This window comes from Podarcis vaucheri, assembly GCF_965113315.1.
Source record: "Podarcis vaucheri genome assembly, chromosome: 8".
Taxonomy (NCBI): Eukaryota; Metazoa; Chordata; class Lepidosauria; order Squamata; family Lacertidae; genus Podarcis; species Podarcis vaucheri.
In genome coordinates this window covers 25128519-25150346 of record NC_138766.1, presented here as the reverse complement: position 1 = coordinate 25150346, position 21828 = coordinate 25128519, and the positions used below count along the sequence as shown (strand labels likewise).

The window sequence follows — 21828 nt, the reverse complement described above, 5'->3', positions numbered from 1 at the left end:
CAACAGGGAACAGAGTGCAAATAAACTTGTAGGTCTCTTACATCAGGGGTGGAGGGGTCTTGTTCAGCCAACTTTTTGGGGGCGGGTGCATAACAGTGGGGCAAAGTGAGGCAAAAGGTGGACAGGGGAACAGCTGCAACTCTTTGTAGAAGATGTGTCAGGGACTGGCTGGATGAGGAAGCCACCTAGCCAAGAGCCCCCCATGGAAAGTGCAGAGGGAAAGGGTTTGGACCCAGAATCCTGGTGGGGGGGGGGGAACCATCCACACCACAGAGGAAGGGAAGAGCTGGGAAGTACTGGAGGCTGGGAGCTTGGAGGATGATGAAGAGGAGGAAACAGGACAGGAACAGGAATCAGACTTGGCGGGTCCACCACGGAGCTACTCTGACACCTTCTCTAACAGCCTGTAGCCACCCCCCACTGCCAGAACAAGACGTCTGCTGCATACCACAGAACACAGAGCCAGGCAGACACAGAGAAGGTCCCCTGGGGCTCACCGTAGATGGAGGAAGGGGCCTGACACAGAAGGAGTAAGAGTGGAGGGGGAGTTACAAGCCAATCCGGGCAACTGCTTCATCTAGGCAGGAGCAATCCTTAGAAATCTCCATGTGCTCTTTGTTCTGCTTTCTTAATAAAGAAACTAACTGTACGTTAGCTAGTGTTTCACTCTCTTTCTCTGATCTGCGAACGACCTGCTCTCCTTGCCGGCTCCCTGACAAGAGGCTACATTCCAGCCATGTCAAAGTCAAAGGATTCTAGACATACACATGCACACTCCTTCCATCCAGATTTGTCATTGTTGTTGTTTAGTTGTTTAGTCGTTTAGTCGTGTCCGACTCTTCGTGACCCCATGGACCAGAGCACGCCAGGCACTCCTGTCTTCCACTGCCTCCCGCAGTTTGGTCAAGCTCATGCTGGTAGCTTTGAGAACACTGTCCAACCATCTCGTCCTCTGTCGTCCCCTTCTCCTTGTGCCCTCCATCTTTCCCAACATCAGGGTCTTTGCCAGGGACCATCCAGATTAAGTCTGTGGTATTCAAGCACACATTGTAGCCAGACACAAGCACTCCAGATTGGTCCTGGGGGGGGGCATAGGGAGGGCTGTGGCCTTGGAAGGGTCTCGAGGGCCCGAGAGGGCCACATTCAGCCCCCTGCCTGAGGCTCCTCACCCCTGTCTTACATAATATAAAACTTGGTCCTGCTCCAGATTTATTTTCCTTTCCCCCTCAAACTCAGTGCAACAACTCGCTTCCACTCCTACTATGAGTCACTATTACTATGGTGACAGGCCTTACAGTCTGCACTTCAGCAAGAGGTCTGAAGCAAGGAGAAAGACTTGCTAATGTGTTGATCTCGCTGCAGCATCCCCTTAAAGAACATAATGGGATTACCTTTCAATGCCGCTCAGTTTGTGGGAATGTCTTCTCGACAGAAGCAGGCCGCCTCCCCATGCTGCCTATCAGAAACAAAACACACGCTTATCTTACTGGGAGAATGCCACCGTTCACCAACACCGTTTATTAAAATTTTGTCTTCAACTCATCATAAGTACATTTCGTAATGGAATAAGAATCCAATCTACAGACAATCCTATAGACATTCTGAACTTAGTAGCTATACTACTGATCTCTTTGCTTGGAAGATTGTTTTTTTAATTTTTATTTATGATTTTCAATTTTATACATTTCAATAATTTTACAAGCATTTAACATTTCAAAACTCGACTTCCAGGAGCAAGATGGAACAGATAGCCAACAACCACCTTACATCCACATGCATCCAGAGCTTATACTTCTCGCAGATGTCAGCTATGTGAACGAGTGGATCGAAAGCTCCATACACAGTTGTCCCAGCTGTGGCACTCACATAGAATGGTACTTTGCCCTGAAAACATATTCAAGATGGCAGCCTGTATTAGTGTACATGCAACAAGGACTTGTCCTTTGTCATAACCTAGGTTGCCATACATCCAGAATTTCCTGGACATATCAGGAACACTGCTGTCAGAAACATCCTTTTTGCATTTTGGCTCAACAGCTGTCAGGGACTGGGCAGAGGAGGAGGAGTGGTGGAGACGGCCTCCCCATCCTGACCCTTCCAGGGAGGAGGAAGAGGAAGACAGTATAGACTTACAACAGGGGGTTAAGGGAAGCAGCAGCTCAGACGAGGGGGGAAGTTGGGAAATCATGGGAGATCCAGAGCAGCAGCTGGCTGACACATTGACACTAGAAAGCATTCCAGACCCACCATCTCCCAGAACCCAGCAAACCTGAAAAGTAGGAGAGCAAAGAGCTTACCGGCACCCGTAGAGGAGGTGATAAGGTTGACGAATGAGGAGGTGGGAGAGATGCAGGGTATAGAGTGGAGAAAGGAAATGTGGTTGTGTGAATCAGCCCCAAAGTCACCCATAAAGTTGATTATTTGATGGGTACAGGGTTGTGAATATCTATCTATTGGCCTCAACTTGATGGGGTACAAACTGGCAAACCAATCTAATACTTTTCCCCAACAGTCAAAGTTAATATATCCCTGAAATAAAATTATTCATCACCTATTATGGAGATCCATCTTGACAGTGCTGAGATGCAGTCTGACAGTTAACTGCTTTTGGCTTTACTAAGACTTAAAAGCATATCCTCTTTGTGACATCACACATGACATCAGAATGGCATGTTTGCATTCAACCTAGACTATCTCCATGCCAATAGCAGTGGCCAGTAAACTTCTGCAACCAAGTAACCATCAGCCTGACTACCCATTTGTTTCTATCTAGACCATTAGATTTTCATTTTGTGTTCTCATAATCTAAGTCTGAACAAGAGAAGAAGAGCTGTGTATGATCTGAAAACCTGCTTCCACTGTTAAAGAAAACCAATTGTTAAGGACTGGGCAGAGGAGGAATGGTGGAGACCTCCTCACCATCCTGATGCTTCCAGAGAAGAGGAAGAGGAAGACAGTATAGATTTACAACAGGGGCTTGAGGGAGGTAGCAGCTCAGAGGCAGATGAGGGGGAAATTATGGGAGAGTCAGAACAACACCTGGCTGACACGTTGTCATTCGAAAGCATTCCAGACCTTCCATCTCCCAGAACCCAGCGAGCCTTAAAAGTAGGCGGGCAAAGAGCTCAAAGACAGAGGGCACTTAGCAGCACCCATAGAGGAGGTGATGATGATGACAAATGAGGAAGTGGGAGAGAAGGAGATGGAGCTTCCCTCAGGACAATGCCATGATCCAAGAGGCTGGGTTCTATAGCCTCTCTGTGTAAATATTGAATAAAAAAGGATGGTAAGAAACATTCCCTTGTCTTTATACCTTCCTGGGCAACTAACCAGGAGGTCAAAACTTTAAAAAGTTCAACAACTCTGCCCAAAGAAAGCTCAACTTTTGTGAAACATCATAATCCTTTGCTGCAGAGCATGGTAAGATTCATTCCTTTTCTTGGCAAGCATCACTGTAGGATATAGTGGCAATGTGATATATCGCAAAGGCATTTTGCCTATATTCTGGAAAAATGAATTGATGCATCACAGGTGGGAGAATCTATTCTTTTTTCCTTCTTTGTCTTGTGTGCACAATCATCATCATTGATTGTCAGCCTACAGATCAGAACTCTTGGGTTTCCTTTCTCTTTGTCCAGCTCTTACGTTCTTCAACACTAAAATATTTTAAAAATTGGGAGGCATTTCAACTTGCTACTATGACAACAGTAGCAGGGGAAACCCCGTTGCACTGGTGGAAGTTTGTGCGCAGGCTTCCACTAGCGAGACTCTCTAGTCCAGTGGTTCTCAACCTGTGGATCCCCAGATGATGTTGGACTACAACTCCCATCATCCCTGAGCTCTGGCCTTGCTAGCTAGGGGTGGTGGGAGTTGTAGTCCAACAACATCTGGGGCCCCACAGGTTGAGAAAGGCTGCTCTAGTCGTTGCTTGAGACTGCTTCATATGGCATATTTTTAATACCATAAAAATACCATGGGCTAAACAGGCTGGGGCTGATGGGAGTTGGATTCTGGTAACATCTGGAGGACCATAAGGTCCCTAGCCCTGTCATCCTCCTTCACCATCATCCCTTTCACTTTGCAAAGGACAAAGAGGAGCAGGAGATGAAGAGCAGCCACCAAGTCATCCTCAACCACCTGCTAACTTGCCTGGCTTGTTCCAAATAACCTGCCAAAGTCCAATTTAGCTCAATAGGGATAACACAAACATACAATTAAATTCCAGCAGAGTAGCTATTGAACAAGGACCTGAAAGGTTACATGAAGGTGATGGAAGCCAAACCTGTTTTTTAACTTGGATAATGTTTTCCTCCAGTTCAGATGGAATCATCTTCCCCCTGTTAAGAACAAAGCAGCAGTGCTTGCTAAATATTACTCATTGTGCATCCTTCCAAATGCATAACCATTAAGGGCACCATCCATTTCCCCCAGCAAGCTAAAGTTTTGCATAGTGGAAGAAACCCCCATAAGACTCAATGCACCGCTTCAGAGAGGAACAGGATGTTTGGCTCTACATTGGGAGTGTGCAATATTTCTCCCCCCACCCCCAGTTTTGTAATTTGGGCTGGCACCTGAAATCCGCATGGCGCCTAACAGAACCTCCTTTTCATGTCTGCTATTTTATCTCACATTCCATCTGGAGACTGTGGTCACACCCACACCAAACATTAAAGCATACAGCTTCCCCCAAAGAATGCTAGGAATTGTAGCTGTGCAGAAGCCATGAACTTTAAATGTGCATTAAATGTTTGCTGTGGACGTGAGCTGTGACTCAAGTGCAGACGCCATGACTTCACTACCAGCAGTGTTTCCTGGTCTTGTCCATTCTGTTCTGGAGAACCGAAAAGCCCCAATGTTATTTTGTGACATTTTGATTGACCTGCTAAAAGTATTCTCCTGATATGGATTTTGGAATTTTTCTACAATTCGTTCATTTCCGTTCATTTCCGTTCATTGTTTTTTCCTTACATAAACCATTAACCGTTGTTTTTGCTGTAGTGACAGAGCTGATTTGGACAGCTATCGCCTGATGTCTGCCACTTTTTGAGGTGGTCACCATTGTATTTTCCCAGAATGCTTTGAAATGATGCAATGCCCAGTGAATTTGGGGGAGGCAGCCACCAAATGGAGTTCTGGTGCTAAACAAGATGTTAAGCTTCCCATCTTTAAATGGTTTTTTGCCAAGTAGCCCAAAAGAGACAGGACGTCTGAGAAATTATTATCAGACTTGTGAAAAACATGACTGATGGATACACAAGCCATTGCGGAATGAAGCCAATTGCTTAGGAAGACCAGGATTTCAAAAGTAAATTGACATCCAGGGGTAATTTCAAAAGCCGGCACTTTTTAGGCAAGTCAATTGAAAAATCAACAACCTTGGGTTTTGTCATAAAGAAGCTCAACAATTTTTGTGGTTTCCTAAAAAAAGCTCAGCAACTTTCAGGGTGTCCTGGTTTTTACTTATTGAAATATGGCGACTAAACGGGCAGTTCACTGAATGATGTGCAATTAAGGTATTATTTCAGATATTATGCCTAAAATACAGAAAACATTATTCAGTTCGGCATTGCTAAAACAACACATTTGTTTTTTGGGGAAAGTGTTCCTAATATGTGAATCTAGAATATGAAGAAATAAAAGGTTCACACATCTCTGCAAATGCAAGTAAATTGCTTGAGTGGATATAAAAATCATGCACAAAAAGCAGCTGAAGGCCTTACCTTTCATCACACTTGACGACAATAACATTATCCATTCCGATCCCAAGAATCGCTGCAGCTTTCTTTACAGAATAATGGCTCTTAGATAGTAAGGTTGAAAAGGTTAAATAGAGGAAAGATCTCACAACATACATTAGAGCTGAAAGATTGCTCTACGATTGCTTCTATGTTAAAGAAATACAAAGACAGACAAGACAGGGATTTAAGCCCTTGTCGTCTGTTGACATCTAGGGGAGTACAATTCAACTAAAATACTACTTAAATCATTGTTTTGAGGAGAAGAGTGAACATCATACACGGTGAAACAGCCCATTCCTGTGTTTGCTGGTTTCAGAGTAACCATTCCAAAACATATATCATCTCTAATACTGTTTTGATCCACAGAGGGATGTATTGTCACCAGCTCATAAGGCATCCTTGAGATTTCTCTGGTTACCAACCATTATTTTATGAAATTGACAATGGTCACAGCCCAGTTAAGGCCAGCAATGAGCTATGACTAAGCTCCATTGAAATCAATGGAAGATAAAATCTGATATTTGAAAACTTTCCACCTGGTTTTGCAAGTGAAACAAGGCATAAATTTGAGCTCTTTTGGTCACAATGTGGGAACCAGGCAAATCTTTACAGAGTATACGCAATCTTTACTTGAAACTTGCAGAATCAGGTTGTTTGTCCCGTCCCCGTCCCCCCAGAGTTCAGCCATGGAAATGAATAGAGATGTTTGAACTAGGGCTGGAATGAAATGGCCCCCCAATTTACCATGAATTGTTGGCAAATCTGGAGTACTCATTTTGCATGCAGGCATAAAATGTTTGTTGCAAACTGATTGATTTCGGTTAGATTTGACTTAGGGTGGCGGTTCTCGCAAGACAAGCATGGCAGCAGCGCATGATTTTACACACACACACATACACACACAGCTTAAACAACAAGAAAAGAGAAGAAGCTGACAAAGGTTTATTACTGGTCTTATATAAAGACTTACTAAAATATAACAAGTCTCTACAGGATTATCATTAAAAGGCATCATATCACAGGCAAATAACATCGCATCGTCTTTATTGCAAGTGCATACTCACATGTTCAGAAACAAAGAGTATGATGTCTGGAATGGCTGCCATGCCTTTGGTTTTAATCTCAGGGTAACGTTTATAGCGGGCAACTAGAACACTGTAGAGGTTTGATATGCTGCCCCCTGGAAGACAAAGAAAGAAATTAAGCATCTGCTTGAATAGCTTAGTCTCCTTGGGAATGAATAGTACAACATAACACATGGGTAGGCAAACTAAGGCCCGGGGGCCGGATCCAGCCCAATCGCCTTCTAAATCCAACCCATGGATGGTCCAGGAATTAGCGTGTTTTTACATGAGTAGAATCTGTCCTTTTATTTAAAATGTATCTCTGGGTTATTTGTGGGGCATGAGAATTCATTCATTCCCCCCCCTTCAAAATATAGTCCGGCCCCCCACAAGGTCTGAGGGACACTGGACTGGCCCCCTTCCGATAAAGTTTGCTGACCCCTGCCCTAGAGGGATGATTCATTAAGAACCCTTTCGGGTAAGATGGAGATTAATCCCTATCCGCTAGGAGGAACCTCATTTGGCTTTTTCTCTGAGCCGTGGGTCCCAGGGCCAACATCTTGCTCAGCATCTGTTTGTGGAGTCTGCTGTGCAAAGGGCTGTCCAAAAGAATATGGTCCAGTGAGTTTGGTACTTCCTGACTGCAGGCACACAGGCAGGATTGATAAGGAATTTGCGAGTATCTACCTGTGGTCACTGCAGAGGGGAAAGCATTTAGTCTTGCGAGCATAAAAGCTCTTCATTGGGAAGGAAGTGCTTTGCATATCCTATCATTTTTAATCGCCAATCCTTCTTTTTAAGGACCTCACTCACTCACCAGTTTGGAGCTAATAAGATCCGAGCGTTGTAGTGGCATACAGAAATGTTTGGATGGGTACTTCCATCCAATGTCCTCCTCTTGGGCATGGGAAGTAGAGCAAACAAGGCTGGGAGGAAGCTGGGATCATTAATCTCTTGCTAAACCATAGTTTTAGGGACGCGGGTGGCGCTGTGGGTAAAACCTCAGCACCTAGGGCTTGCCGATCGCATGGTCGGCGGTTCGAATCCCCGTGGTGGGTTGAGCTCCCGTCGTTCGGTCCCAGCTCCTGCCCACCTAGCAGTTTGAAAGCACTCTTAAGTGCAAGTAGATAAATAGGGACCGCTTTCTAGTGGAAAGGTAAACAGCGTTTCCATGCGCCTGGCTGGTGCCGGCTCGCCAGAGCAGCTTCGTCATGCTGGCCACGTGACCCAGAAGTGTCTCCGGACAGCACTGGCCGCCGGCCTCTTAAGTGAGATGGGCGCACAACCCTAGAGTCGGACACGACTGGCCCGTATGGGCAGGGGTACCTTTATCTTTACCATAAACCATAGTTTAGTGTGATACCTGATCACAGAAAAGAAAAAAGTCTTTCTCTTTAAAGCTTTGATTTGATAATCTAGCCATACCACTTTCTCGGACTTCTCTGCCCTCCCCTTAAGAAACATGTTATTACAGTGATTTTGAGCCAGTATCTATTCATCTTTCTATACACAGGCTCTCTTCAAATTAATGTTCACATTTTAAAATGTCAGCAAATGATCCATGTCGGTTCAAGGGTTTGAATAAGACTCATTGGATGAATAATAATTTCTGATCTACTTACCGGGAGAAAATATGCCATCTGCTTCACTTTCCCCCCATCCAATAATTTCTTGCATTTTTTGAAGTATGATCTCCTCCATTACAATGAATACTGGGGCTATTTCATAAGTAAACCTAATATTTTTTTAAGAAAACAACAAACAAATGGTAGTCAGAAATGCAAAATGAACTCATCAGAATAGCTTGATAAAGACAAAGAAAAATCAATACAAATTTCCGCCTCGGTCAAGCAACAGAGAATTGCTCACAGAAACAGGCTTCCACACAGGAAGGGAACATGAATGTATTAAGACACCTGGATTTTCTCATTTGCACCTGTATCTCAAGGTTCAGGTTCACCCTGCTTTGAAGGAATTGGCTGGATGCATATATATATATATATATATATATATATGCAGGTTTTGGTGTCTTCGGGTGTCTTCCCGTGTAAGAGTCGGGGTGTCTGTGCGACGTTTCGACGAGGTCTCACTCGTCATCTTCAGGCTGGTGCTTTCGGCTTCTTGTTACTGGAAGGCTCTGTTCCAGTAACAAGAAGCCGAAAGCACCAGCCTGAAGATGACGAGTGAGACCTCGTCGAAACGTCGCACAGACACCCCGACTCTTACACGGGAAGACACCCGAAGACACCAAAACCTACATTCCTGTACCCGTGAAAATCTACGAAAGCATATATATATATATATATATATATATATATATATATATATATATGAACATTCCCATCTATGAGGATGTGGTTGTTACTTGGGGTTACTTGTGCACAGGTAGAATTCGATCTGGGGCCTTCACATTTCTTTTTTCTTTTTTTATAGAAATTTTTATTGGTTTTTCACATTTTATAAAGACATGACACACACAAAAAAGACAAAGACAAAAACATGTATAATTTCAAAAATCCTACTTTCTTGACCTTGTTCCTTGACTTCCCCCCACCCCACTTCATGCATCCCAATTCCCATAATTATGTCAGCAAATTATTATTTCTCCTCTTTACCATCTTAATATTACATCTTTTATGAAAAGTAAGTTCTTTCCTAAGTTGGACTCAAATTCTCTTCCATCGATTTCCCATTTTGTATTAAATAAAAGTCATAATAACTAAACCCAAAAGTCATGAGTGTTTTTAGCGTTGTAATTTCGCCTCCCTCCCATCCCCGGTTTTCATCCTTTCCCCAATACGTGTCCAGAATAACAGTTCTTAGCCTGGATTCCTCACATCCGAGGCTTCACATTTCTTTTTTCATCCCTTCTTTCCTGAAGTACTTTTTCTTACCACCCTCTTTTCCATCTTCTGTGTCAAGGGTGGAGAAACCTATGCCAGTGGTGGGTGGAGCCAGAGGCAAAAGTAGGGATGGTTAGAGAGCAAAAAGTGGGTGGGCCCAGAGGCAAAAGTCAGTGGACTTTTGTCTTTGCACTGTAGGCTACATCTAAGCAACAAAACATCTCAGCTCCATTCAGCTGAGCAAGGGGCATTATCACATACCAGGTGGTTAAAGCACCAAAGGAGGGTACTACGTAGGACTGATATAAGACCCTGATGTTGGGAAAGATTGAGGGCACAAGGAGAAGGGGACGACTCAAAGCTACCAACATGAGTTTGACCAAACTGTGGGAGACAGTGAAAGACAGGAGGGCTTGGCGTGCTCTGGTCCATGGGGTCACAAAGAGTCGGACACAACTAAACAACTAAACAACAACAACAAGTAGGACTAGCAAGGGGGTGTGGCCTGTGGGAAGTTCCTGAGGACTAGGCAGTCCATCCCTGTCCTGAGGTTCCCTACTGCTTGTTTAAGATGTTAAATCTGAGTTTAGTTGTTACACTTCAGTTTTAACTTCTATGCTGATGACTGATTCCATGGCATGCAGTGATTTTTTTGGTAGGGAGATAGTTAGGACCAGAGGTGCCAGCTTGCAAGGACGATTGAGTCGGGGGTCTGAGCATCGCACCTCCCTCCCTAAGCTGGGAAGAAGCTTCCCAGTCTTTGGGATGGTGGAGGCACAAGGTCTGCAGGATGCTGAAGCCTGCTACCCCCTTCCCAAAGCCAGTTGAGCTTTGGGGAGGTGATGGGAGGGCTAGTGGACTCTTTAGGGGATTAGCCTAGTCCCCCTAGTCCATTGACCGCACACCACTGATGATGATGATGATGACAACGGTAATGACAATACAGTCATACCTCATGTTACGTCCGCTTCATGTTACGTTCTTTCATGTTACGTCCCACAGCGACCCGGAAGTACTGGAAAGGGTTACTTCCAGGTTTTGCCGCTCACGCACGCGTGGATGCACAAAATGATGTCAAGTGCATGCGTAGAAGCGGCAAATCACAACCCACACGTGCGCAGACGCGCCGCTGCGGGTTGCATTCTTTTCATGTTGCGAACGGGGCTTCAGAACGGATCCCGTTCATAATCAGAGGTACCACGGTAATGATATTTTTGAACTTACGCAGGTAACTTGTTGTTAATGGACAGCAGTACAGAATTGCTATACATAATAATAAAACATTATTACTGAGAATGGAAGTCTCCAAGAGGTAGTTCTGTTATCATCAGCATCAAGCAACTTTCCCGACAAATGCTTGTTCTCTAACCACACTGAGTGGTCCATGTGGTGGAAGAAAACAAAGCCGCTATCTAACACTGAAGCATTCCTTCCCGGTTTGGCACAGTCCACTCTGCTCCGCCCCACCCCACGCTCCCAAAAAAAGAGGTGCGTTTGCCAGCGAGCCGGTAAACAAAGCTTACTGAACTGTACAGGTAAGTGCATAATGGGTTTCGAGCCCTGAAGCTATGTCGTTGAGTTTCATGCTCCCTTTGATCAAAATCCCCTTTTGATCACACTGCACTTTGTCTGCATGCCTTGGTCCTTTTATCCTCTCTTAGAGGATAAGAGAACCTTATCCTCATCCTGCACTGCTGGCACCAAATTCAGAGAACAACATTAGCTAACCGGGGGCGTAATGGACATTTCCATCCACAAAGGTACAGGGAAATATTGAAGTACACAGTACATGTCCAGTGCTTGGTTCGTTGAGAGCACATAAACTCCACCAAGAATGTTCCATTAATAGAAAAGGGAAATGTCATGGTGCTCCACTGAATTCAGGCTGATCTCTGCGCCTAATCAGGAAATGTGGAAAGGGCCATCCTAGTGGAATTTTTTTGCTGCTCTTCTCGAACTGCTGCCATATAGCCCTGTCTGTTTCATGTTTGGACTTTGAAGCTCTCCTGAACTTCAGAAGCAGAAAGCTGTGCATCAAAGCGGCAGTTGGAATGAACATGAATTCAAAGGTCCACTGGGCATGTAGAATGGATTGCACAGTTGTTTGGATCTTTGCCTTTGTCTCAAAAGCTCTCAAGACTTATTCCAAAATATCAAACTCAAATGGTGTAATTCTCAGCGACTCATTCTGGTGATCGAATTAAACTGGTTTGGATACAGGCTTAGTTACATTTAGAAGGTGTCCCTTGAAATTGACAGGATTTAAGTTAGCCCAATTGATTTCATTGGGTTGAAATCAATTGTCTTTGAGATGCCATGCCACATAGGAGTTTTGAGAATATTTTTGAAATGTCACTCTTTAAAATCAAAGATGTGCAAGAGTAAAATCCATTGTGAAAGTCTGTCTTCAATTCTGAACAACAACAAAAAGGCTTTTTGGAAAGCTTTTGAAGCCTTTGATGCAGTCCTGCAGTCCAAATTTAGTCAATAAGCTATCTTTGTTCCAAGCTCATTACATAATATTTAAGACAGCAGAGGAAAACGATTAAATTTGTTAAAGTTTTCCATAAGAACTTGGCATGGACATTATTCTGTTTATATCCAAAGTTATCAACAGTATTTTCATTGACATTTCTCAGACTCCTTCCAACTTCATCTTTTGAAGAGTTTTTACACAATGCCCACTTTGTTAAAATGTCACTATGGAGACTAATTCTGCTGTTCATAGTGTCACAGATGTAATTAAAGTATGGAGGGTAAAGATTCAGCACTGTTGACCTCTCTAGATGTGTCATTTAAGCACTTAAATTTGCTTACAGCAAAACCCACCAAAACTCTGAAAATTTATATATTTCACCTGCAATGCGGGAAAATTGATGGGATAGTTGCTATTTTTAAAATCTTGTAAAAGTGCAATGCACATCAGAATTCATTGTGTTATTCTTGCAGGCCGGGGGGCGGGGAGGCTCTCTATAAAGAATTTTGACAAGTTTGCATATCTTCTCTGTAAATAGTTGCCATTTATAATTAGGCATGATCCAGCCAAAACTAACGACCATTATTTTTAATTATCAGTGGACTTTTATTAAGGCAGTCGGACAAACTTTGTAAATTCACAGCAGGAACATGTGGTCCTCCAAGATGAGCTGGTCTACAACTGCCATTGTCTCTGACAGTTGGCCATTCTGGCTGGGACTGATGGAAGTTGGAGTCATGGAAGCTGTCTCATACAGACTCAGACCAGAACATTGGTCTATCTAGCTTCCAATCAGCAAGCCCAAGAGGCTCAGTGGTTCAGACCAGTGAGCTCCTGTTGCTCTGTCCCAGCTCCTGCCAACCTAGAATTCGAAAGCACACTAGTGCAAGTAGATAAATAGGTACCGCTGGGGTGCATTTCATAAACATATTTAGTCTCTGTTTGCTGGATCTCATACATCCTTTGCATTCTTAAAGAGCAATGATAAAAAAGGAGTTTGGTTTCGCTGTTGTTACTTAATTCAGATTAATCTTGTATAAAAATGACAATCTACAGTACATACATGTTTGTATTTGCTGTAGCCGTCAGCCATTCCCCAGCAAGTCCTATAATGTCAAGGCCACTGGAAAGTTGGTTGAAGTAACGAGGATGCCCTGAAATGTGGATAAATTGAAGATAAAACAGGTCGTGCTTTTTGAAGAAATGTTAGGGGCGCATCACTTCATCAGCAAAGTTTCCAATTTGTTAGGGTTGCCATATTTCAAAAAGTGAAAGACGAAAAAATTGAGCTTTTGAGCTATTTTTAAGGAAATTCACCAAAATCTAGACTTCCAAGGTGGATTTTCCCAGAAATTTCAGTGATTTCCGACTGGACACTGCTCTGACTGCTGTATTCTGGCTATGTCCAGGTAATTCCAGATGTATGGCAACCCTAAATTAGTGGTAGAAATTAGTGGCAATTAAAATATATTGTGAAGAGGGAAGAAATCCCTAGATACCAGCCTCGAGGGGTTTCTACATAGTTAGGTAGAGCCAAGGGGGGGGGGGTGTTTGTACAGGGAGGTACAGTAGCAACTGTGCTAGAAGAAAGCTCTTGGCTTATGTGGATAATTCATTAAACACACACACAAACAGAAATGAACATCTACTTAGTTTCCTCAAGACACCATAGTCCTCAATGACCTTCACTCCAACAAAACCAAACTCTGAGTAAGCATTGGAACCCCCTGAAGTCTCACCACTTGGAGATTGTGACGTGTGCAACCATATGGCTCTTCCATAAAAGTGAGGAGGGAGAAAGAAGAGCACAAGAATTCAGCATATGTCTAAAGCTCTTGGGTCACTTATTGCCGTATTTTTCGCCCTATAGGACGCACTTTTCCCCCTCCAAAAATGAAGGGGAAAAGTGCGTCCTATGGGGCGAATGCAGGCTTTCGCTGAAGCCTGGAGAGCGAGAGGGGTCGGTGCGCACCGACCCCTCTTGCTCTCCAGGCTTCGTGGACCTCTCCGCAAGCAGCGGGAGCGCTCCCGCTGCTTGCGGAGAGTTGCCTGCATGCCGAAGCCTGCACGCACTGAGATCAGCATGTCCAGGCTTCGCGGACCTCTCCACAAGCAGCGGGAGCCAGCGCTGGGCTCCCACGGCTTGCAGAGAACTGCCTGTTTGGGGGCTGGGGTCGGGGGAAGCTCGGGCCTCCCCTGCCCCAGCCCCATGCCTGGGGGGGAAATAATTTTGTTCCCTTTATTTCCCCCCCAAATAAACTAGGTGCGCCTTATGGGACGGTGCGTCCTATAGGGTGAAAAATACGGTATACTATGTGGAAGTAGAATGGTGCTGAATGCAGTCATTTCTGCAGCACATAAACAATACCAATGGGCAGATGAATGTATGTATGATCTGGCCCTATGTCTACCCTGAAAACAGAAAGTTTGTAAGCCACCAGACTGCAATAGGAAGACGCATGCTAGAGCAGCATGAACAAATCAAGGTGGTCCGCCATCCTGTTTCCCATGTTGGTTGGCCACATGTCTCTGGGAAGCCCACAAGTTGGGCAAGGAGGCAATATCCCTTCCCTGTGGTTGACTCCCAGCTCCTGCCATTCAGACACATGCTCTCTGTGAACCCAAAGTCCACATGGCTGCTAGCCACCGAAACAATGCTGTATAAACACAACGCGCAGTTACCTGTTTTGACTCCATATTTCAAGGTATCCCTACAGTCAACAAGTATTTGTTCCAGAGGTTCTGGCTGATCCGAAAGTTCCACGCTGAAGCCTTCCAACCCTTCCAGAAGCTGGTGAGGGTGGTGGAAATCCAGCACTTTCGTCTTTCCATCGTAGGTCTTTTTGATGTAACTCAGGAGAATACCCACAACTTCATGCAGGAAACGTTCTGTCAGTTCCTCGCCATTCTGATTAGGCAAAAGATCTGGAAGTTGGAGGAGAGAAATTCTGTTTAATGATGTGTAGGATTCAGGAGGAGACTTGGGGCAAAGGCTGATTTGCACGAGGTTGCACATTTAAATCTGCAACTGGATAGAAAAATGGGGTCAAGCTTCTCCCAACCATTTTAACCCATGGTCCTTCCATCCAGTCCCAGCAAGAAGGACTCCATCTGCGCCACACAACAGGACCTTGAGATGAATGGAAGGAACACATAATGACTATTAAACAGTGATGGGGAAATGGTGACTCTCCAGATGTTGGACATCTGGACTTTATCTCCAGCTGTTGGCCACTAGCCTCAACTTTCAGAGGACCACAGGTTCCCTACTCCTGCTGTAAAAAGTACAGGGGGAGAGTCTCCAGCTTCAGCATCAGCACTGCTTCTTTGCATGCCACCTTTCCATAGTTCCAACCATGCTCCAGGTGGCTTACAATATGCAAAGATATACATAATTTCAAAAATAAGAGAACAGTGGTCACAAGTGATAAATAAAAACTTATCGAAACATACACAACAAAATTAAACAATCCCCACATGCTGTAATAATATTTTAAAATTGGTATACAAAAATGACACGAGTAACGGCAAAACTAGCATCTCCAAAATTAAATATGGACCACAACAGTGACCCCTAAACAACACCCCGCTTCTAGATTCTGCAGACATCCTGAGAAGTAGGTCTTGAAGGATTCACAATGGGGTGATTCAGAAATTGTACATGTAGATCTTAAATTTCCACCTCTCTCCCCTACACACACACACACACACACACACACACAAATATATTAATCCTACCTGACTCAAAGATGTTTGAAAAATTGGTCACAAAGCTCTCAATGGTAGAATCTTTCTCTCTCTCTTCACTTTCTCCCTGGAAGCTAGAAAGACGCTTTTGTCTCAGTGGGTCAGGTCCAGTACTGATCTGTTTGTCTGGAAATGAGGAATAAAAAAGGTCAATACAAAGGATAAGTAAGCTTGCTAAAATAGTCATACCCAGTTTAAAACTGCAATGCCCCATCACTGTATTGGATCAGATTGTTATTACGTGTGTGATCTTTGCTGCCTGTTTTGTAGTATCTTCAGCTTGTAAACCTCCTTGTGTAAATTGCCCTCCATTCCCCTTCTTTTGACACACAAACATCCCCAGTCTCTCCGCCACAGCTGCGCCAACTTGGGCACCACACTGTGGGCTCTCAGGGTGTGCGCCACAGAGTGGCATGTGTGCTCCGACACCACAGTGGTGCCTGGGGCCTCTGTCCATGGGTGCAGTGGGCCCCATATAGGCCCCGCATCAGTGGCACATCCAGTCCAGCCGCTGCCTAAGCGCCAGAGGTAAGGCAGTAGCAGCAGCCTGGGGGTGAAGGCCAAGCAGTGGTACGGGTGGGGTACAGAGGTCAGGCACGCACAACAAAATTGTGGTTGACCGGCTCCCCAGGGCCCCCTGGAGTTGGTGCCAGTGTTCTGGTCTATGCTTGATTGGCAGACTCACGCAAGCCCTTTTCAGGCATCCTAATGCCTCCATAGCATCTTAAAAAGCAGAGACATCACCTTGCCAACAAAGGTCCGTATAGTTAAAGCTATGGTTTTCACAGTAGTGAAGTGAGATGTATGGAAGAAGGCTGATCACCGAAGAATTGACACTTTTGAATTATGGTGCTGGAGGAGACTCTTGAGAGTCCCATGGACTGCAAGAAGATCAAACCTATCCATTCTTAAGGAAATCAGCCCTGAGTGCTCACTGGAAGGACAGATCGTGAAGCTGAGGCTCCAATATTTTGGCCACCTCATGAGAAGAGAAGACTCACTGGAAAAGACCCTGATGTTGGGGAGGATGGAGGGCACAAGGAGAAGGGGACAACAGAGGACGAGATGGTTGGATAGTGTTCTCGAAGCTACCAGCATGAGTTTGACCAAACTGCAGGAGGCAGTGGAAGACAGGAGTGCCTGGCGTGCTCTGGTCCATGGGGTCATGAAGAGTCGGACACGACTAAATGACTAAACAACAACAAATGCCTCCATGTGATGAGATCAGAGTGAAGGGAGAGTAGGAACCAGTGCACTAAACATGTCCCACCTGTTGCTCAATTTGGAACCCTGGAAGGTGATGCATAGTAAAAATGCACACAAGAGTACTGTGGGGAGCAAAGAGTTAGTGACTCCAGGAGACTAAAGGTAAAGGTACCCCTTACCGTTAGGTCCAGTCGTGGACGACTCTGGGGTTGCAACGCTCATCTCGCTCTATAGGCCAAGGGAGCTGACGTTTGTCTGCAGACAGTTTTTCTGGGTCATGTAGCCAGCATGACTAAGCCATTTCTGGCGAACCAGAGCAGCGCACAGAAGCGCAGTTTACCTTCCCGCCGGAACAGTACCTATTTATCTACTTGCACTTTGACGTGCTTTCAAACTGCTAGGTGGGCAGGAGCAGGGACCATGCAATGGGAGCTCACCCCATCGTGGGGATTCAAACCGCCGACCTTCCGATCGGCAAGCCCTAGGCTCAGTGGTTTAGACCACAGCGCCACCCGTGTCCCTCTCTCCAGGAGGGTACATAGGATGAAATCATCCTTTCCACCTGTTCTGTGGTCTCACCTATTCTTTTGCTCTTTGTGTGCTTAGAGAACACCAAGATGAATCCAAGCAGCCAGCTTTTGTTTCACAAATTCTATGGCACTGTTCTGCTCAATAGCAAAATACAGCCCTCGCTTGCTACACTGTACACAATCTTCCACGCTAAAGAAGAAGGGGTGAGGGAAGATCTCTATCAGAGCTTGCCGCCTGACGCAATTGCCTCACTTTGCCTCTCACAGTCCTGTGAGAGACTGTATTTCCATAGCCTAACTTTGTGCTGCACTTAGTGCTTCACAAGGTCAGGTATAGCCTCTCCTTCCCTTATTCTCTTTTTTAGTGTGGGTCTGTGGCACATTGTCACACTCACTCTTCAGCCTTGGGGGCTATTTTTACCCAAGTTGTGTGTATACTGCATTGGCTGCTTATATAGGTATAACCTCATACCTTCCAACATTTCTCCGATGCTATTTAAAATTAATTTAGCAGAACTCAACTCCAGAGACAAGACAAAACAAAACATGAAACATCTGATATTTGTTTTAGTGCATTTGATTTTTGCTGAAATTTTCTGCATGGGGGAAAAATAGATCATTTAAACAGTTAATGACTCAGTTTTACCTGCAAAGCACAGGTGCCTACAAAGATATTTGCATACAATCATCTGAAGGGGCGAAATTGCACCTGCTACAAATAGAAATCTACATTCTACGTGTTAATCCCCCATTTTTCTCCTAGTGTGTTTTATGGCACATTCTACAATGCGGCTTTGTCATTAAAATATACTGTGCTGAAAATGTAAATCTGTTCTCATTTTGCCCAGAATCCATTTTGGTACATTTAATACCTCAAATGAAAGCATGAGTTGTAAAGCGACTTTTTTTTCTTTCCCTACTCATGCAAAATGACTGTGAAGTAATTTCGGAGATATAATCTTTTCCTTCTAACCACTTGCAAAAATTTGATAAGGGTGAGGGGTGTGGGAGTGGAAAGATAGAGAGAAAGAGAGAAGAAAAGTGTCAAATTATATCCCTGGACAATTAGCTATTTGCAGTTGTATGCCTTCCACCGCGCTTCGTATTCCCATGTCATTCTTCCTTTTCATATTTATAGCATCTTTGAATGTACTGCCAGTGCTTTTGGAAAGTTACGTATTTTCACTGGGAAAATCTTAAAAGGAGAAATGGTGAGGCAGTGGATGTCCCTTTGTTGGCAGTGAAGCATTGTCTCTGTGTGCAGATCCTCAACAGCCATAGCTGAAGAGATTGGGTTACTGGCCTGGGAGCTCAGTAGGAGACAGGAGAAGAAGAAGAAGAAGAAGAAGAAGAAGAAGAAGAAGAAGAGGAGGAGGAGGAGGAGGAGGAGTTTGATATCCCGCTTTATCACTACCCGAAGGAGTCTCAAAGCAGCTAACATTCTCCTTTCCCTTCCTCCCCCACAACAAACACTCTGTGAGGTGAGTGAGGCTGAGAGACTTCAAAGAAGTGTGACTGGCCCAAGGTCATCCAGCAGCTGCATGTGGAGGAGCGGGGAATCGAACACAGTTCACCAGATTACAAGACCACCGCTCTTAACCACTACACCACACTGGGGAGCACCCTAATAAGAAACAGGAGGTGGTAGCCAGAGTCCTGAAATTGGGAAGTTATGGCTTGGATCCTAATGAGGTAACTATGAATGAAAGGGCTCCTTCCCTTCAGAGCTCTGACTGAGGATCTTGCCTGCTTAAGGGAGGGGGGCAATTTTCACAGATACCCCCTCCCCCGAACCATGTCTCATACTGCCCCAGACGGTCCCCTAAATCTACCTGCCCTCTGGAGAATGTGGGAGGGCACAAGAGGCTATAGGGGGGAGCATAGGAGCCAACTCCTAGGGGTCGAGGTCCCATTGGCTCCCCCAAAAAATATCTGAAGGGGGATGGCCCGCCCAAACTGATAGACTACGCCATTCAAATGGTGTGGTGCAATGTGTCATGTGATTGATTGTGCAGGGCAGGGCTTACCTGCTCCCCCAAATATTTTATTCAAGTTGGGGCCCCCTGGAGGGGCGGAGAAGGGGTCAATGAATGTCATCTCCCCTGCCCCATTCTGCTGGGTGAAGCATCACTCAAACAGATCTCCATTTAGAGAGACTCCCATCAGCTGGAAGTCTCTCTGGTTTGTAACACAAGAAAATCTTTAATTAAAAACTAAGAAAGAAAGAAAGAAAGAAAGAAAGAAAGAAAGAAAGAAAGAGAATCCAAACATTGAAATGAATGTCATTAGCCAAAGGTCTTGGATTGCATAATGAGTGATTGATTGATTGATTGATTGATTGATTAAACTAAGCATCTCCTACTAAAGAAAGTACAGAAAGACAATACTGTATATGTTTATCCCTGAGGAGGAGGAGGAGGAGAATTTGGGTTTAAATAAGTGTTTGCTGGATGGAATTCCATAGCAGAGATTCGCAGCAGATCATCTACAGCCCAGATTACCTTCCAAAAGTTGTTAAACTGCAACTCCCATCAGCCCCACCAAACCCAGTCAATGGTCAGGGAAGGTGGCAGTCACGATCCAACCACATCTGGAAGTTGCCCCATTAGCAACCCATGTCATAGAGATTTTCTGGACAAACGTCCAGTGTTTCTCAAACTTGAGTCCCCAAGCTGTTGTTGGACCACAACTCCCATCATCCCTAAGCAATGGTCCTGCTAGCTAGGGATATTGGGAGTTGTAGTCCAACAACATCTGGGGACCCAAGTTTAAGAAACACTGTGGGATAGACCAAAAGTATTAAGACTCTACAGACCTGGAAGAACATCACAGGACCCATTCTCATGTTGCATTTTTAGATTTGTGTCTGCATCTGAATACAATGAAAAGAAATGTGAAATCTGAATCAGCTCTGTGAAGTCTGTCTTTACATCTGTACAGCAACTGAAGAAGAAGCTATGAGAAACCACCAAAGATTTCTTAGAAAAGCTTCCGTTTAACTGTTGAAAATTAACAGCAGAAAATTTTATTTCAAGAAAGCGCACATGAAACATTTCTGATAAAAGACTGAGCTCCTATATGCCTGATAAAAATTAGTTACCTAATAAATTAGTAAAAATTAGTAAAAGAAAACTTATAATTGTTCCTTTGGGGGGGGGGTTATAAAAAAACCAACACATTGCCACCCCTTGTTAGCAGGAAAGAAAGAAGGAAGCTTTTAAGATTTAATTTCTTTTCTGACAGTTTAAAAACAACAACACCATAGCTTCTCATCATATATAAAGCAGCAGGTGGCTTGTGAGGAAACAGCAGACAAGAAACCAATCTGTGCTTGTTGCTCTTGTCTTCCTTTGAGGATTCTGACCCCAAATGTTCTGAACCTCACAACCGTCACCCAAACACTTTGAATGACTTCTCTTTTGCTTTTTAAAATGTACCAATACAAAACGGAAACCGTATCCCAGACTGTCTCACCCTGACAAAGTCATCCTCAAAATAGATCACTATTTTTAGACATCTTGAACAGCTAGATATTTTTTAAAAGTAATAATCTGCTAATGATATCTGCACACTTACTTGTTCTGTTGTTCACCATCTGGAAATCCATTTCTTTGCCGCTCTGAATAACCATGCACGGCAGAAAAATATCCAGAGTACTAAAAAGTGCAATTTCTCTGCAGCCCTAATATGGACAAACACACAATTCTCAAATGTATCTGCTGCTGAACTAATTTGTTTTACATAGTTTGGTATTTGTTGAATAGATAGTGCCTCTGGGCGTTCCAGTTACTTGTTAAAGCGAAAAAGGGCGGAGACAAAGAATTCTGATTTCCTTTGTGTAGGCTTTTTGGGGGGGGGGGCATTGCTGGCTTAAGGCTCTTAGGATTCTTTAATTATTTGTTAGGTCAAATGCAAGGAATATTTTTCCTTTCTGCTGTGCTCCTACTCTCCCTGCCAAACACACAGACATTCCTATACATTCTTTGCAGCAGTTTGATAACAATGACCGCTCCCCACATCAAATGGGGGGTGCCCTTTGCGTGGTCATGCGCAGCCCCCCGGATCCTAGTGTGGCTCCTGGTAGTAGGGGCTGGCTTCGCCCTCCCCAGGCTGGATACCTGGAGGTCTCCGCCTACCTCAGCCAACCGCCCAATCCCGCCTGGGGAGGAGTTGCCAGGGAATTGGCCAGGTGAGGGGAAGGACACACAACAGAGGGAGAATCTT

At 44.5% G+C, this 21828-nt stretch overlaps 1 protein-coding gene across 2 annotated transcripts in view; it reads right to left on the bottom strand.

The window, feature by feature from the left end:
* The window catches only part of LOC309538663 (glutamate decarboxylase 1-like), a 31462-nt gene extending 10125 nt beyond the window's left edge, over window positions 1-21337 (bottom strand). The window contains exons 1-11 of one of the 2 annotated variants that reach the window (XM_082234453.1): window positions 21181-21337; window positions 20420-20476; window positions 15860-15994; window positions 14804-15046; window positions 13185-13275; window positions 8425-8537; window positions 6803-6918; window positions 5721-5800; window positions 4283-4337; window positions 1768-1884; window positions 1392-1456 (exon numbers count right to left, since the gene is read on the bottom strand). In XM_082234453.1, coding sequence (XP_082090579.1) covers window positions 1392-1456; window positions 1768-1884; window positions 4283-4337; window positions 5721-5800; window positions 6803-6918; window positions 8425-8537; window positions 13185-13275; window positions 14804-15046; window positions 15860-15994; window positions 20420-20476; window positions 21181-21235 — 1127 coding nt within the window. In that variant the 5' untranslated portion in view covers window positions 21236-21337. The remainder of the gene's footprint in view (window positions 1-1391; window positions 1457-1767; window positions 1885-4282; window positions 4338-5720; window positions 5801-6802; window positions 6919-8424; window positions 8538-13184; window positions 13276-14803; window positions 15047-15859; window positions 15995-20419; window positions 20477-21180) is intronic. The other variant, XM_082234452.1, reaches the window with a different exon arrangement.
* Between the last annotated feature and the right edge of the window lie 491 nt (window positions 21338-21828).